The 18,004-nt window shown below is 25.0% G+C and overlaps 2 protein-coding genes across 6 annotated transcripts in view; one reads left to right on the top strand and one right to left on the bottom strand.

Annotated features, from left to right (window-relative positions):
- The first annotated feature begins 42 nt into the window (after nt 1-42).
- LOC122512645 lies at nt 43-3,925 on the top strand. Its single transcript, XM_043628594.1, has 3 exons — nt 43-105; nt 718-2,954; nt 3,803-3,925. Exon 2 carries the CDS (start codon nt 1,034-1,036, stop codon nt 2,948-2,950), a length of 1,917 nt encoding a protein of 638 aa, XP_043484529.1. The 5' UTR covers nt 43-105; nt 718-1,033; the 3' UTR covers nt 2,951-2,954; nt 3,803-3,925.
- LOC122512649 (calcium release-activated calcium channel protein 1) overlaps nt 1,804-18,004 on the bottom strand; it is a 55,004-nt gene continuing 38,803 nt past the window's right edge. For 3 of the 5 annotated variants that reach the window (XM_043628598.1, XM_043628599.1, XM_043628601.1), the window contains 3 exons: nt 8,063-8,250; nt 6,828-6,956; nt 1,804-5,328 (listed from right to left, as the gene is read on the bottom strand). In XM_043628598.1, the coding sequence (XP_043484533.1) occupies nt 4,801-5,328; nt 6,828-6,956; nt 8,063-8,218 (813 nt within the window). In that variant the 5' untranslated portion in view covers nt 8,219-8,250 and the 3' untranslated portion in view covers nt 1,804-4,800. Of the gene's footprint in view, nt 5,329-6,827; nt 6,957-7,661; nt 7,727-8,062; nt 8,251-12,767; nt 13,084-18,004 lie in introns of those variants that run through there. The other 2 variants (XM_043628600.1, XM_043628603.1) reach the window with 2 other exon arrangements.

The raw sequence follows: 18,004 nt of genomic DNA, 5'->3' as shown, positions 1-18,004 counted from the left end.
AATTTTATTAGTTATTACTACTATAAAAGCTTTATGAAGAGACGCATATTGTACAGTGTAGTATGTGTCATCTGATCTCGAAGAATTCGAATTAAGAATCTAAAGGTAAGAAATGTTTCACTTTATGACGTTATAGTTAAAATGGCTACTAAATTTTGAAAACAAATTCAAGACTATTTCACGTCTTTTTCAAAGTTTTAAGAAAAAAATTTCTTTTTAAATTAATATTTCATATTAGAGAAACAATTTTGTTTTGTTAAATGCTCATCTATATTGACAGATAATTATTTTGTTATATTATATTTTAAAAATACTTTATTTCGATACTGACAAGTGACATTGACAACGTATTTACAACCAAAAGTACTAAAGGTAAGATTTTGACGTAAGACAGGTAACAGATTGTATGCAGTCCATTCGGTTGGTACACGTTTTTGTAGACGTGGCATTTCTACTATTATCTTTTTAGTTCGTGGCAGGTTTTTTTATTACATGTCAGTCACGAACTATTAAGATTGTAATAGACATGAGTACATGACTTTTAAACAGGTGTGCAAACCGGAATGACAGCGCACAGGATTTATTCCTCCTCGTTGATATTTTATTTATCGTTTGTACTAACATTTATTATTTACCGCAAAATTTACTAAATCAAAGCTTACTAATTTTTTCTTAAAAATAGATTAACCACAAAGAAGACATGACACTTATTTTTAGGTTACCTGTAAAAAACGATACGTACCGGAGTCTTAATAACAGAGCGTCAATTTCTAGTAAAAGGCAACAGCAAACAAACATAACCTAAAAGGAAGAAGTGATTTTGAATGGAGGCTACGACATTTATTTCTCCACTGACAAACAATCAGTTTTTCTCAGTGAGTCATTACATTACAACGTTGGGAATTATTTTGAATAACAATAACCTGCTTTCATCTCCAGTCGAAAATGATACTGTACCCGTTCTGAATGCCTTTTTTGAATATCTAAACAAGTCAAATAATGAGTCAGCTGCAAAAACCATCTTTTTAAAGAAATGCGAAGTAAAATTAACATTTCTGATTTTGAAGAGCTGAATAATTTTACGAATGTTAACAAATTTTATCGGTACATTATTAATGTGGGGTTATTTGCCCACTTTCGCAACATTGCAGGTTATGTAAGAAATATTTTCAATGATAACAACAACAGCTTTTCTAATCTACAGGAAATTTTGTATCACGATTTCTCAAACAATCTCAATACTAAGAATATTTGCTCCCTGAGAAAGGAATCCGAAAAACTGAATTCTCTTGCAATTAAAAGAATCTTTAAAGAATATGTTTTACCTGTTTTTACCGAAATGTGGAAAGAAAAGAAAAACTTAAATGTGCAACGAGACGGTTTGAAAATAGTAAAACGGTTTAGAAGACAAGAATCATCGTCAGAAGACAGCGATAGTGACGCTCTGGTAATTGATGAAGACTCATCTGAAGAAGAGGATCCATTAAGAAAATTTCGTCTTGAATTTTTATCAAAACTAAGAATTGAAGGTTTAACAATTTTAGATCAAGAGAGAGATTCATTCCATACAATAGTAAACATTATTGCTCTTGAGCAAGTACGCGATGGTTTTAATTATCCACTTGAACTCTGGCTTCTAGATTTTACAACTAATGTAAGTAGTGTCAATTTTTTAATTAGTTTAAAAGGAGCAACATTTTCCTTTTATAATTTCGAGCTGGTAACGAGGAATCCATCAGGTAAAGTGCCTCCAAGTATACGAAATCCACATTCACATTCGGATGAAACAAACATTCTTTATCACATAACAAGTGAATCACTTAACGGTTTTGTTGATCTGAATCAGTACAACATTCACAATCTGTACATACTGTTTCCACACGTTAATTTTACAGTCACAGACACGAGGTATGAGGTAATTGAAAATAGATTTTTTTTAATTGTTGATCTGGAAAGACAAGATTTATCGACTATTTCGTGGTTTAATATTATTAAAACTACAAAAAACAGAGAACTTTCTAATACAAGAAATTCCAGAAGGATGAATGCTATTAAAAGAGCTGCAGAATTCATCTCGTCAAATGTTCCAATGAAAACATTTGCTGAAGCTGTGAATATGTTGAAAAATTACCTATTGTCTGTATATACTTACAACCTCAATTTTCCAACATATCAACAACTGTCTGAAAATTATTCAAATGACACGACGATTTTGGACGTTTATTCACCCTGGAAAATTGATAACAAATACGTAAATGATGTTCTATATGAATCAAAGTTTTATTTTCAATATAACGAAGATAAATATTACTGGACTTTGAGTGAAAAAAGGAGTGCACACTACAAGTCCAATTTTTATTACTATTATGATAAATACAGCACAGATTTAAATTATTTTCAAAACAAACTTCGATTTGAAGATTTTTTTAGAATTGGATATGGCGCTAATCATGTGTCAGAGAATTTGAAAGTTTCACTTTTGAGAGTGGCTCTTAGACAATGTGATGAGGAATTGAATAAAGAATCAATTTTACTCTATCTGGCTTTCTATATGAACGATAAGCCTTCTAGCATTTACAAATATACAAGACAGTTTATAACTTTAAAATTAAATGCACCATGCAGTGAAAATCGTAATCTTACACTATCAAACGCATTAAATGATTCTACTGGTACAGGAATATTATTTTTTTTCAAAATAAAAATAAATAATCGTTGTGGAGTAGCAGATGTTTATCAATTTTTCAAGAATGAAGTCAAGTCACATTTTGTAGTTTCTAATGAAAAATATAAACGAACTGAAAAATTTAAAGAAACCATTGGGAATCAGACAGTAATTTTTATGACGGTTGAATCCAATGGAACAATATCAAAAGAAGAAAAAATGATCAACATTGTGAATCAACTAAATGCTCATTATGAGAACCCACGGTATCAAAGGTTTAAATAGAAAGGTATTAAAAATTATTTCATCATCAAAACTTGAGCAAAATGTTTACTGAAAATAATAACTTGACATGTTTAGGTAATATTGTATCAAAATTGCATGCAACATTTGACTAATTATTAAAATTTCGTCTACTTATGTAAACTGAGCGATTTTCTGTCAAGTTTCAACAAATTCTCGGTGCTGTGTGATTTTCATGTAAATCGCACGTATAATGTAAAATTTTTCTTAAAACTTTATTTAATTTTAATTATTACTTTTATTTATTTCATAGTTTACTCTTAAAAAATTGACTTCATGAGCATCGAATTTGCCATAAATATCAATATTTATAATTGAATACCTTTCTATGCCTAACTTAAAATGATGTCTTTTTCAATTCCTTTATTCTAATTGGATTTTTTGTATCCTCTTCAAATAAGAAATCACTTTTCCCAGGATGAAGAGAATATCTTTTGTATCTCCGATGATTTTGTAAAAAAAGGTGTATTATACCGTAAATAAACTAAACTAATTTTTTGTTTATTAACTTATGCCAAAATTTTTCTCTTTCAATTCTTGTTGCCTTTTTTAGGACTTGATATTTTTTTTTCTTAAATTCCTTTTTTTCATTTGCATAATGAGGGAATTATATGTACAAAAATTGAAGCTTTAGGGACATAAAAACACATTTTCTCCAGTTTCCTGTTTTTTTATTCATTAAATTAATTTTTAAACAATTATTAAATATAAATGTCATGCTCTATAATAATACTGCTACAAAAATTAATATTATCCTAATATGAATTTTATAAATTACAATTATACACTTTTTCGAAAATAAAGTATAAACAATTTTTTTTCTATTATTTTCAGGTAGCAGTCAATTTTGGCAGTTGATGTTTTTTATTATTACAATTAATAATTAATAACTATCAATTTTTCTTTCCTAGCCAATAATAATAATAATGAGAATAATAATATCTAATTAATAATAATTAATATAAAAACTATTAATTAATAACTAATATAAATTATTAATTCGTATTAATTAATTATTATCATCAAAATAGAGTGTGAAAAAATAGGTAAAAATAAAACTCAATTCGATAGAAAAAAAAACATAAAGACTAGTTCATTTTCCACAAAGTGAGAAGATAATCAGCCTTTATTGAGATTCTTTTAAGGTGCTTCGACAATATTTTCGTTTTTGCCATCGGGCCAACGGTGAATGAATCCCAAAGATTGAAATCGTAAAATTTACACGAGACAGAAAAGAATCCTTTTCTCTCTTGGGTAAATACTACGTTTTACGATTTACGTTCTACGTTTTTGAATGTCCGCTGGCTTCTATTCGATTTTGACCAAAAAAGAAATTGATTGTAGAAGTACCATTAAGTTTTCAGAAACTTCCGAAAATTTAAGGCTATGTTCACAACTGAAAAAACAACTACAAAGAGGTAGAAGTAGAACTTGCTTGTAAAAGTACCATTAAGTTTTCAGAAGCTTCCGAGAATTTAAGGCTACGTTCACAATTGGATAAAACTTGACACTGTGAATATAACCTCGACAAAGAGATAAAAAGGACAAAAAAACTGATAAAATGAAATAAAATGAAATAAAACGATAATAAAATAGAGATTCGATACAATATTTAAGTCCCTATGCACTTTAAGGAATGTTGTAGAAACTTTTCTATATACAGAGATTCTCGACTCGAATAATTTTCAGCGAAACGAGCAGTCGCTTTATTTGAATTCGAAAAAAGGGAAAAATATTCACTTGAGGGTATTTCCCCTCTCACTGGAATCAATACAGTCTTCAAAAATAGTGTTAAAAATTTCAAAAAAAAAAAAAATAATAATAAACAATTATCAAACAATGTGGGTACTACCTTGAAGTGCATTAACACCGTTTCTTCCGCCCTCAGCGTCCGACGACTCGATTTGTTCTTTGAGCAATTCGAGTTCCCTGATACCGGAAACAGTCACCTCGTACTTATGTGTGACGAGACTTCGATAAAAATGAACGGCGAACGCGAGGAATATTATTAAAACTGGAATGAGGACAATGCAAGCGGACCATGCGGCCACCTCGGAAAAATCGTAGAATTTCACCCAACAGAGAATGGCGATTTCGAGGAGAAATAATAATAGACCGAGAAGTGTTGAAAAGGCCCAAGCGACCTCAATGTACCAATGAAGACGTTCGTGTGGCGATTCATGAACGAGACTTATACTGTGAAGATTGCAAACTGCCTCAATATTGGGGAGAATACAGGTGGAGATCATCAGCGCCAGCATGTGAACTGCAACGAGAAGTGTTGTGCAAACTGCAAAGGCGATCAGCATTTCTTTTGGTACTTTTGTGTCTGAATTCAACTGCACCTCAACCATGGCGACCTGGAAGTAATTTTTTTAATTCACTTTTTTTTATAGAAAAAATTTTTTAAGTTAGTTTTTTATTTTTTCCTGAAGAGGCCAAAGCACAACTGTTTCGCGAACGCAAACAGAAATATATCTCTGTCCTTTTCCAACTCATGTTTTGCGTTCGCGAAGTAATTGTGCTTGGGCCTTTACTTAGTTTCTAGAAGTGACCCAACCCTGAAACTGTCGTTACACGATTTTAACCTAAATGAAAATTCGTCTGCTACTAATATTAACAACACCTGGCTTATGATTGGTTTTGTATAATTTGTAGTAATTTAAATTATTACAAATTGTTTGTGAAAAGAAACGTTTTGTTTTAAAGGAACACAGGGTTATTTCCCCACCAATTTAAGGAAAAATAATAGGAACCGCGCAAACTGCTCATAAGAAAATCAGTGTTTGTACGACGGCAAAGAAAGCAAGACGCATTTTGTAACTTCTACTAAACGACTCAAATATATATTATTGCAAATAGTTGTATATTAATTAAAGAGTTCAATTATTTCGAAGAGTGAAAAATACTCTTTAAAAATCCTGTTCACGAAACATCATTGTGTTATATAAATTCTTATTCTAACCTATATTTTTGACTGAATATTTTTGTTTCATGTTTAAAAATTAAATTCAATAATTAATTTTCATTAAATTTAACAAAATATTAAACAATATTTATGAAAATTAAATTAACACTATCATTTTTTTGAAACGTAGGTTTCAATAAAAACTAATGTTACGACATCGTAACTAATAATAAATGTGAATAACAACTATGAAGTAATAGAATTGTAATAACAAGTTAATAATAAATTGTAACAAACAATAACAACTATGAAATAATAAAATTGTAATAACAAGTTGATAATAAATTGTAACAAATAATAACTATGAAATAATAGAATTGTAATAACAAGTTAATAATAAATTGTAACAAATAAAAACAACTATAAAATAATAGAATTGTAATAACAAGTTATTAATGAATTGTAACGAATAAAAACAACTATAAAATAATAAAATTGTAATAACAAGTTAATAATAAATTGTAACTAATAATATAACAATTATAATATAATAAAATTGTGATAGCAAGTTAATAATAAATTGTAACAAATAATAACTATTAAATAATAGAATTGTAATAACAAGTTAATGATAAATTGTAACATACAATAACAACTATAAAATAATAGAATTGTAATAACAAGTTTTAAACATTAAAAAAATCGACGAATTTCAATATTTGAAAAATTTTTTAAAATCGTTCAAAAACTAAACTTTTGTATATAATTTTTAAAATCGCTTAAAAAATTCTTGTGGAAAAAAAATTGAAATAAAATCGACAGTTTTAAAATTTTTTAAATTCTTCAAAAAATGTTTTTTGCATATATATTAGTTAAAATTTGTTGAAAATAGTTCTACTTTCAGAATTTTGTATTTTTTTTTGTTAAAAAAAAAAACGGAAAAATAATTACCATGGCAAAACCAGAGAGAAGTGCTGAAGTTTTACTCGAGGCCTTGAGTTTCGCTCGACTGAGCTGAAGTTTCCTCCAAGCAAGATATCCCGGAGTATGAAGGCCATCTCCAGACTGTGACATTTTAGACTAAAGAAAAGAGGTGAAAAAATAATTCTAAATTGAAAAAATTATAAATTGAGGCTCCCAATTCAAGAACCGGTCGGACGCTCGGACGACACGCGCAACTGCCAGTCAGTGAGCAGTGAGCGCCTCTGGGCCACTCACTGCTACCCGACTGGTACTAGCGCGTGTCGTTCGAGCGTCCAACCGGTTCTTGAATTGGGAGCCTCAATTAAATATAATTAAAAAAAAAATTTTAAACTTCTTCTTTCAGAAAGAACAATTAATACGATAAATAACTTTTGAAATAATAATATTAGAAAAAAAATTGTTAATTGCGGAAAAATGTGCCATCAGGATTAATTTTTTAATCAATTTATTTTAAAAAAGCGGTTAATTTAAAATAGAAAATACAAATGAATTTTTTTAAAATAAAAATAAAAGACTAATTTCTTATCAAAAATAAAAATATTAAAAAATTTTTTTAAAACAATCGAACACGTTTTCCAATTTCGAATTTTTTAAAGTATTAATTGTAATTAGAATACAATTTTTGTTTTTGAATAATAATTTTAAAAATTTCCCTACAAAATTTTACCAAAACTAAATTGAATGCCGATTTAGAAAGGCCAAAAAAAAAATGTAAATATAATTACCAATAAACAAAAAATTGGAAAAATGTTAGTAGCGAGAAATAAAAAGCTCGTGTGTTGAGCAATTAGAAGAACATACCAAATTGTGCTGCCAACAGAGGAGCTTCTAGCAAGTCCCACGTAGGACAAAAAAACCAACAGGTGCTGAACCAAACAAAAAATAACAATTACACTAAATAGTGAAAAAAAAAACAATTAATTAAACAAAAAAAAAAGAAGAAGAAGCTGAAACGAATGTTAATAAAGGCCAAAAGTGCAGAGAGAAAAAAAATTTTGTTTTTTTAATTTAGAAAATAATCTTAATAAAAATATTTTGTGCAGAGAAAGGTCACAAAGCGCAGGAATAACAAAAATGGAACAAAAAGAAATATTTAACTTAAAAATTAAATTAATTTTGAAAGAAAAATTATAAAATGTCTTGAACCTAAAGAAATTATAAAAAAATAATTTATAAATTATTTTCAGTATCATTATACAAACCTGACAGTTGTGAAATCTTTTGTGGAAACAGTGACCGGTGCTGCTGTGCAAGTGAGTGAGTGGTTGGGGATGAATTGAAAGGTGTGTGGAGGGGGGCGGTCCACCCTCCGCACCAAATACTGAATTTCGTCCAGTGCTCGTCGACCATACAGACATTAGGCCAAAATTTTATATTTTCTTCTTCGACACTGCAAAATAAAAAAAAAATTACATTTTATTTTTTTTTTCAAAAAATTATTCTTTTTTCTGTAAAAGAATCGATTTTATATCGATTTATACGTCGTCTTATCGACTTGTACTCCGATTTATCGATTTTCACTTCGATATATCAATTTATACTTAGACCTATCGCTTCACACTTAGATATATCGATTTATACGTCGACCTTTCGATATATCAATTTATATATCAACCTATCGATATATCGATTTATACGTCAAGCTATTGATATATCGATTTATACTTTGACATATCGATAAATCGACTTATTTTGCGATTTATTGTTGTATCGATTGTAAGATGTAGAGATTGACGTATAATTGTTTAATTACTTTTATTTTAGTTTTAATTATTACAATTTTTATAGTTTATAGTGTTTTTTTATTTTTAGAGTTACAATTTTTATAGGTTTAAATTATTAAAAAAGTAATTATATATTGTCGCACTTGAGAGGAGATGGTGGTGGAGAAAAAAAATGAGACTATAATTTTGAAGGTGCGAATGATTAAAGAGCTTCCGTTTCCTTGAATTAATTGCAGGAAACTGAGAGTTAAATGACACCGACAATTAGAAATTTACCAGCATAATCGACGTGTGTGTATATATTATATGTAAATTTACATTATTGCCATGAAAGCAAAACATTCTTGGGGATAATTAAAAGGTAATTTCATTGTATAACTCAATGTGAAGTACCATTATATCTCCCCGTATAATTGTAAATTTTCTCATATATACATAAATCGTTTATCGTCTTGATAAAAAAAGAAACGACAAAAATAATCGGAAAAATTTTTTTTATGTTGGAAAAAAATTGATAATTTTATCAGCGTTGAGGATTTTAATTTACTGAACGGAAATGACTTGTTGCCAATAAGTGAAAAGGTAAAGCATAAAAATTATTATTTTTATTAAATATTTGAATTTATCCTCCAGTCGTCTTAGTTATATTATTATTATTATTATTATTATTATTATTATTATTATTATTATTATTATTATTATTAATATTATTTTTAATTTATAATTTTTTTATTTTCAGGTTTAAAGGTTATTTTTTTAGAATCTGAGCTAATTTCTTAATAGAATTGAATCTCCAAATTTCTATAACTTTAATTTTTAATTTTAATTATTTTCAGGTTTAAAGGTTATTTTTTTTAGAATCTGAGCTAATTTCTTAATAAAATTGAACCTTCAAATTTCTATAACTCGATCTGTTTTAGTGCGCAACTTTTTTGCGCATATACAACCAGGATCAAGTCAGCAACTCTGAATGGCGCATGCGCAGATCGAGTCGTAGAATTAGGAGCTTTAAATGACGTCAGTTTTGTACCAAACGGGATAGGACTAAAAACACGTTAATATCAACATTTCGGAAAAAGGTTGTTTTTTTGAAAATCTGAACTAATAATTTAATGCGAAACTAGTCAAACGAGTTCAACTCGTTATATTTCTAAATTATATAACAATTATATCATAATCTGTAAACGTAACAATACAAGTGCCGCGCATCGAATTTTGAGGTTATGCTATTTTACCATTTTTATTAAATTTAATTTTAAATTATTATTATTAGTATTTATTAATTAATTATTATCATATTTAATTTAGAATTTTTATTTATTTTCAGGTTTAAAGGTTATTTTTTTTAGAATCTGAGCTAATTTCTTAATAAAATTGAACCTCCAAATATATAATATATATTATTATATAATGTAATACATAACCTCCAAAATATATTTAAATTTTCAAAAAAAATATATAAATTTCGGTATGTAAAAAATATGCAAAAAGGGACAAATTTCGATTATTTAAATACCACATGGAGAAATAGTAATCTATGTAAACAGCGGCAAAGAATAAACTAACGAATAATTAATAATTCACTCTGTGAAAATTTCTTTTAAATATTGACTCAGGGACAATATTTTTCTGTTTGTCGTGAGATTAGTAATTACACATTCGTTTGTTCTTCTCCGGTTTACAATTTGTTCTCGCAGGTAATAAAATCTTGTTCTTCATTGTTTCTCCATACATAGACAGAGGCAAAAAGAATAATTTAACGACTTTTAAAAAATAAATTAAATTAATAATGACCAAATGGAAAAAAAATTATTTTATCTTGTCTCTACTTCTACCTGCAATTTTCTATACTGTTTAAAAGAATTTTATTTAAAATCGCGTAGTTAAAAATAAATAGTTAAAATAATAATTCAGATGGCAATTTTTTTTTTTTTTTTTTTTTTTTTTTTAATTAGCAAAATTTAAAAAGAAGTTTACGATTAGATCAAAGAAATAGACCGTGTCATGAAAAATTGATCATTTTCATTACATAAGCAATAATAATTGAAATTCGTTTTAAAACAAAATAAAATTAAAAAAAGAAATAAAAACCAAAAAAAGAAACAAGAAAGCAGAAAAATAAAAAAAGAAAGAGAAAAAGTATATATTGGTGCTTTCGACCCTTGAATTAAAAGTGCCAGTGCATATAACTAAAAATATCAAGTGGTTTGATTGGATTGTCTCTCGTGGCTCGTGTACAAATTTAAATCACAACAATTCTCGCTACCCAAAGAGACTCAAATTAATTTGCGAGACAGGAAGCTCAATTACTCTATGCAATAACTTTCCATCACACTTTCAATCACACCAAATATCCCCCACTTAGTGGAAGTTATAAACTTATCGCAATTTCTATTTTCTCACTCAATTTTTTTTTATTCCAAAACTCCCCCTTTACTTTTTATTTTCTTAACATTCTTTGCCTTGCAAAAATAACTTCAAAAAAAAAAAAAAAAATTCATCAAAAAATAAATATTTTTTTTTATTTTTATTTATTTAAATATATATTCATTTGAAAAACATTAAAAAATGAAAAAGAATATAAAGCAACGATATTTTTACCCCGCAAATTAAAACAATTTTAATTAAAAAAAAATTCCTAAAAAAAATTTTTTTTTATTTTTATTTACTTATTTAAATATATATAAATATATTTATTTGAAGAGAAACAAAAAAAGAATATAAAACAAATATATTTTTACCAGTAAATTAAAAAACCATTTTAATTAAAAAAAAATTCCGTCAAAAAAAATTTTTTTTTAATTTTTATTTATTTAAATATAAAATAAATATATATTTATAAACATTTATTTGAAAAAATATTAAAAAAAAGAAAAATATATATAAAGCAAATATATTTTTACCTTGCAAAATTGAAATGATTTTTATATAACAAACGAACTTTCAAGATCAAGAATTGAGTTTAGTTGGCCGTGCGCACTAATTTTTCGGGGGAATTCGTGCCAAAGTCGAGGCTTCAATAAATAAATCTTTCAAAAAAGAATAAAAACTTCACGACGACAAGAAATAATTGCAAAAATTTATATATCTGTGTGTTTTAATTTTGTCACTCGTTAAAAATTTCTTCACATTATATTTTCCAATGCAAAATTCGTCAAACGAACTTCTCAAACAATTATTAATACAAATTTGTTCATTGTTTAATTTCCAATCATCTTATGATTGTAAAATGAAAAAATTTTTTTAATTGTCATTCGTCTCGTCAGAATCATAATCGATTTTAATTGCGAATAATTGACGACAAGAAAAAAATAACAGTTTCAGTCAAAAAAATTATTATTTTCAAGTAAATTTATTAGTTTTAAGTTCATTTATTTATTATTTTTCAATTTATTTATTAGTTTAAAAAAAAAATTTTTTTTAACTTTATTAACAGTAAATATGTTTTTTCCCTTTTTTTATTTTTTATTTTTCGAACGTAAACAAAATTATTTATTTGATAATGAAAACGATAATAACTAATTTATTTACTTGATAATGATAATGATAAAAGTAAATAAAAATAAATAAAAAAAATGAAATTAAAAAAAATAAATAAAAATAATGATAAAATAAATAAAAATAATAATAAAATAAAAAAATAAAAATAATGATAAAAAATAAGTAAAGAGATTAGAAAAAAATTAGAGAAATTAAAAAAAAGAATAGGAGAAAATTTATATTTAAATATTTTAATTCAAAATATATAAATATTATAAAAAATAGAAATTAAATGAAATTAATAATACAATAAATGAAAATAAATGAAAATATAAAAGTAAATTACAAATTTAAAAAAAAAATTTCTAAAGTTAAAATAAATAAATAAAAAAGAAATAGAATAAGAAAAGGGAGTAAAATGAAACAATGAATAAAATTGCAAAAAGTAAAAAATTTCAGACAAAATAAAAATACCGAAAAAAATAAATAAAAGAAAATAAAATTTTTTAAAAATTTAAAAAAGAAATAAAAAGAAAAAAATGCTAAAACATAAAAAAAAATTGAAAAAAAAGTAATTGCAGAACGAATTTACAAGAAAAAAAATATAAAACATTCGTGAAAGAAAAATTTTCGCAAAAAAGTGTCTCAGCTTCATTTTTAGGGGAGAAATAGTCAATAAATATATATAGAAACTTTTTTTTACCATTTCTAAGTAAGAAGACCTTGTGATTCGAGACACATTTTAAAACATTTCAAAGAAATAAAAATAAAATAAAAGTTGACGTGTAGAAAAAAAATTACGTCGACTTCTTTTGTGTGTAAACTTTTAATAGAGAAAATAAAAATGAATTGGAAAAATAAAATTTTTTTCTCCCTATTTTTATTATTTTCTTTCTTTTTTTTTAAATCACTGACATATTTTTTTGATCACGAACAGTTGACAAATTATTTTAAATAATCAGTTCACATGCGTTGTCAATGCGTTGTCGTTGGACTCAGATGGTCGCGGCAACTAAACAAATCAGAAAATGACTATGTCTCTGTTTGACGATAAACCGCGAGTATTGCCGAGAACAAACGAGCATTTCACATTCAGTGAACCTCAATTATACAACTTTTTAACGAAAAAAATTACTTTCATAACATTTTTTTTTTTTTTCTTTTTTTTAAATTTAATTTAGTTTTAAAGTATTGCATTCTAATTATTATTAATATTTTATTATTTATTTACATGTATTTTTATTGTTATTAAAATAATAAATTTTCATAACATTTTTTTTCGAAATAAAAAAAAATTTTGAAGTTTCAAAGTATTTTATTCTAATTATTATTATTATTTTATTATTAATTTACATGTATTTTTATTATTAGGGGAACATAGTCTAGGTCGGCCACCTTTTTGACTTTTGTTTATAAATTTTTTTTAAAAATGAATTTGGACAATTGAAGTATATGGTTGGAAAGTCCTGTTTAATAGGAACATTTTTTCTGTACAAAGTAAATTGACAGGTTTAAAAATGAAAAAGTTATAAAGATTTAAAAAAAAAAAAATTTGTAGTCCAGGTTGGCCATTACAGTCAAGGTCGGCCATGTTTAAAATTCAAAGGGCATTAATCTTTAAAAAATAAAATAACATGTTTGGAGTTACTGAAAATTGATTCTTTATTGTTTACAGTTTGTAACTTAATGAAATAACAAAATAATAAAAATAAACAATATAAAAAATAAATATAAATAAAAAAAAATTTTTGCACTGAAATATTAATAAAATTAAATGAAACTATTAATAAGATGATCAATTATATTATGAGTTATACAGAATTGCAGTTTTTGCAAATGAAGTAGCTCGTCCTCATCTTTGCGCATTTTAAACACATAGTGGCCGACCTTGACAGAAAGTAACATTACCGAATTGTTGTAAACAAAAAGAAATACGTTTCGGGATTCGATTTTTTACTTTGTTTTCCTTTCAACCATGAGTCCCACAAATTTTCTGCATACTTGTCTTGACGATTCAATTTGTTTTTTATCTTTTATTAATGGTTTTTCACATTATGCACAAAACTTTTTTTCAGCTTTTTTTGTGCCGACGTCACAGAAAACACAATTTTCGATCCTCCGAAAATGTAATTGAACAAAAAGTTAGGTTTTACTAAGACAAGCTTCGACAAGCATGCGCGTAGGTGACGCTAGTGAACTTGTCCAAAAAATCGCGATGGCCTACCTAGACAGTAGACCAACCTTGACTACATTCCCCTATTAAAATTACCTACTTATTATTTATTTATTATTATTTTTATTATTATTATTATTTCTTGTTATTTATTTTTATTTATTTAATTATTTTTTACCATATTTTTCAATTCTTATTATTTTAATTTTCAAGTTAATTTATTTTACAAATCTAAATATAATTGCAAAAAAAAATTTTAATTTGTTTGCTGACAATAGAAAATAAAAAAATAATAAATGAAGAATTTTTTTCTCATATAAACTGGAAATTAGAAAAAAAGAAATACATTTCCTCATTTATTTAAACAAAAATAAATATCAAAAAATTTATTTGCAATTTTATGCATATTTTTATTTTTCGTTCATTTATTAATTTTTATTTATATAAATATGAAAAAAAATTCGAATATTATGAAATAGTTTCGAGAAAATAGTTGAGAATCGCTGAAACGAGGTGATCTGAAGAGTTCGCTGTTTCAAGTTCAAGGCAAAGAGCAAGAAAAATATATTTGTACTTTGAAAATATATTTGTTTAAATAAAATTAAAAATATTGTTAAAAACATTTCAATTCGTTTATTTTTCTACAATAAAATAAAATAAAATAAAATAAAATTTTTTTTTAATTAAATCGAAAATTAAAATAAAAGTTTTAAATTGTGAAAAGTATTATCAAAAACTGATCTGGCACATAAAAAACCATTCGTATGTAACAATAAATTTATTTATTTATAAAGATAATTAAAATTTGAAAAATTAAAAAAAGAAAAATTAAACAAATGAATTTTTTCAAAGAATTTTATTATTTTTAAAAATAATTGAATTGAGAAAAGTATTATCAAAAATTAATCTAGCGCATAAAAAATTCGTACGTAACAATTTATAAAGAAAATTGAAATTTTGAAAATTTAAAAAAAATTTTTTTAAACATAATTGACTTTTGCGAAGAATTTTATTACTTTTGAAAATAATTAAATTGGTTTTTTAGAGTTTTATGGAAATTTATAAAAATAATTGAATTCTTGTGAAGAATATTTTTTAAAAATAATATTCAAAAGAATTTTGTAAATCTAAAGAATTTTACTATTTATAAAAATAAATTTAATTCTTGAGAAGTTTTAATATACAAAATTGTTTTAAATAAACAGAAATTTTTAAAGATGTGAAAAACGAAAGTATTTAAATTTTTTTCGCGCACACAATTTGTGAAAATTTTGTTGAAAAAAAAATACAAAATTTACCGTACGAAAATAAATGAAAAATTTGGCAAATTGCCGTTTCAGTGAATATTAAAAAAAATAACATTTTGATACTATTAAAATAATTTCGTAAGTTGGCACAAATTCAAATATAAATTTTTACTTTGATTCAATTAAGTTTGACAATGGAAATTGTAGAAAGAAATTTGAATTTTAAAACAGATTTTTAATTTAAAAAAAAAATATTAAAAATAATTAGAAAAAAAATTGATTTAATTTGTATTTAATTTAGTTAAAAAAAGAAAGGAAGAGAAAAAAGTCGGTAAAGAAGATCCCTTACTATACGACGAACGTTACTGTAGAAAAAATATTACCCTCGACACGAACCCTTTTTTGTCGGTAAAAATCGGTTACAGAAATCTACCAAAAAAATATTTACTATTAAAAAAAAACGTCTTTTCCATCAAAAATAAATTTCCCTAGTTTCCTTACTCCCACATTCGTCTGAAATTAAAAAAAAACCTAAAAATCGAGTTGAAATTAATAAATAATTAATAAACAAATTAAAAAAAAACTTTTTTAGGAAATTATTTTACTAATTAATAAAATTCGAGTACTTGTTATAGTTTAAAGACGGAATAGGAAATCGAGAATAATAACAAATCAATAAAATTAGATTCCCGACTCGGTTTATTTTGCCAAGAAGCATTCAAGACATTTCGTGAAAATAAACGAAAATGATGTATATTCCCTTCACTCAAAAACGAATTACTTCGATAAAAAAGAAACCTCGAGAAAGCCGTAAAATTTGAAATTACAGTAAATAAAACTCACCGCAATTTCGTGAAAAAAAAATGATTGTGAATAAAAAAAAAAAAATTTTGAATAATAAACTTTTACGATCTTTGTCGTTAAAAAAATGACACAAAGTATATATACAGCAGTTACTAAATCTGAATAAGTTAATTTTCACTTGAATCAAAAACGAATTACTTCTGGAAAAATAAAAATAAATTTTGGAACTTAATATACTTTTTCTGCACTAACTGCTCTTTAACATTTTTATTTAAAAATTTATTATTATTATTATTATATTATTTATTATATTATTATTATAATTTATTATTATTATTATTATTATATTATTATAATTTATTTTTATTATTATTATTTATTTTTATTGATTTAAAAATAATTAAATTAATGACATTCGAATTTTTTATGCGCCAGATTATTTTTTGATAACCTTTTTCCTAATATTATTTTTTTTTCGAGTTCCACACTCGATAAATTTTTTTTTTGGAATGAGGTGTGAAGACGCATCAACTCAATAGAAAGAGACACGTAGTGATCTATCGTCCCTTTCCCCCTCCCCTCGTCTACTAACGCCTGCGCATTAGCGCAACATGAAAATTGCGCAGCACTTCATGGCGGGAAATTCAAATAAATAAAAATAGAATTATTGTTTATTATTACTAATAATTATTATTAGTCAATTTTGGAAATAATTATTATTACTTTTTACTAGAATTTTGGTAATTTTAAATTAATTAAAATTTTTCTTTGGTAATTTTAAAGTAATTTAAATTTTTTTTTGGTAATTTTAAAGTAATTTAAATTTTTTTTATTAATTTTAAATTAATTAAAAAATTTTTTGGTAATTTTAAAGTAATTAAAATTTTTTTTAGTAATTTTAAATTAATTAAAAAATTTTTTGGTAATTTTAAAGTAATTAAAAATTTTTTTAGTAATTTTAAATTAATTAAAAAATTTTGTTCGGCATTTTCAGTTTCAATTAAAAAAAAATTAAAACTAAAAAATTATTATTGATAACTTCTTCTATATCCGTTTACTTACATTAATTATACACCGTCAACGCCTTATATTATCAACAACATTTTTTAATTTTAATTGGCCACTTTTTTTCCACTGATCTCAGTGATTTTTTTTTTTTTTTTTGTAAAAATGGAAAAATTTAATTCAAAGGCTCATGAATGATGATGAATGCATAAATTATGAGAACCTAGGTAAAATTTAATAACGCATCACAACCAAAATCATAGAGAAGAAACAATCATGGATCTCGACTTGCTAATACACAAACAGGAAATTACGAATGTCAGTTTTGTGAAGATACGAAACTGAAGATAAAAACCTTGACGACACTTTTCCATTAAAGAGAAAAAAAATAAATAAAATAAAAAGAAAGAAAAATATTCGAGAAACTAATAGAAAAGGAAATGAAATTTAAAATATATTCAATTATAGATAAGAAAAGACGCACGAAAAATTGCGCACTCACTCTGTCAAAATATGCTATACTGAAAATAAAAAAAAAATATGAAAGAAAAGAAAAAGTTCAAAATATGGAGAATCTACTAAAAAAAAGTCGAATGTTTCCGAGAAAGAAAAAATAATTTGAAAAAAAAAATTTGTAACGCAATAAAAATTAATTCATGAAATAATATTAATATTTTATAAAATTAATTTTATTCCTGCGAAGAATTTTAT

This window comes from Leptopilina heterotoma, unplaced genomic scaffold, assembly GCF_015476425.1.
Source record: "Leptopilina heterotoma isolate Lh14 unplaced genomic scaffold, ASM1547642v1 Lhet_123, whole genome shotgun sequence".
NCBI lineage: Eukaryota > Metazoa > Arthropoda > Insecta > Hymenoptera > Figitidae > Leptopilina > Leptopilina heterotoma.
This window is presented reverse-complemented; position numbering and strand designations above follow the sequence as displayed.

Bases quoted from the DNA above. Each gene is read 5' to 3' on its own strand.
- LOC122512645 (XM_043628594.1), top strand. From the start codon at position 1,034: ATGCGAAGTAAAATTAACATTTCTGATTTTGAAGAGCTGAATAATTTT.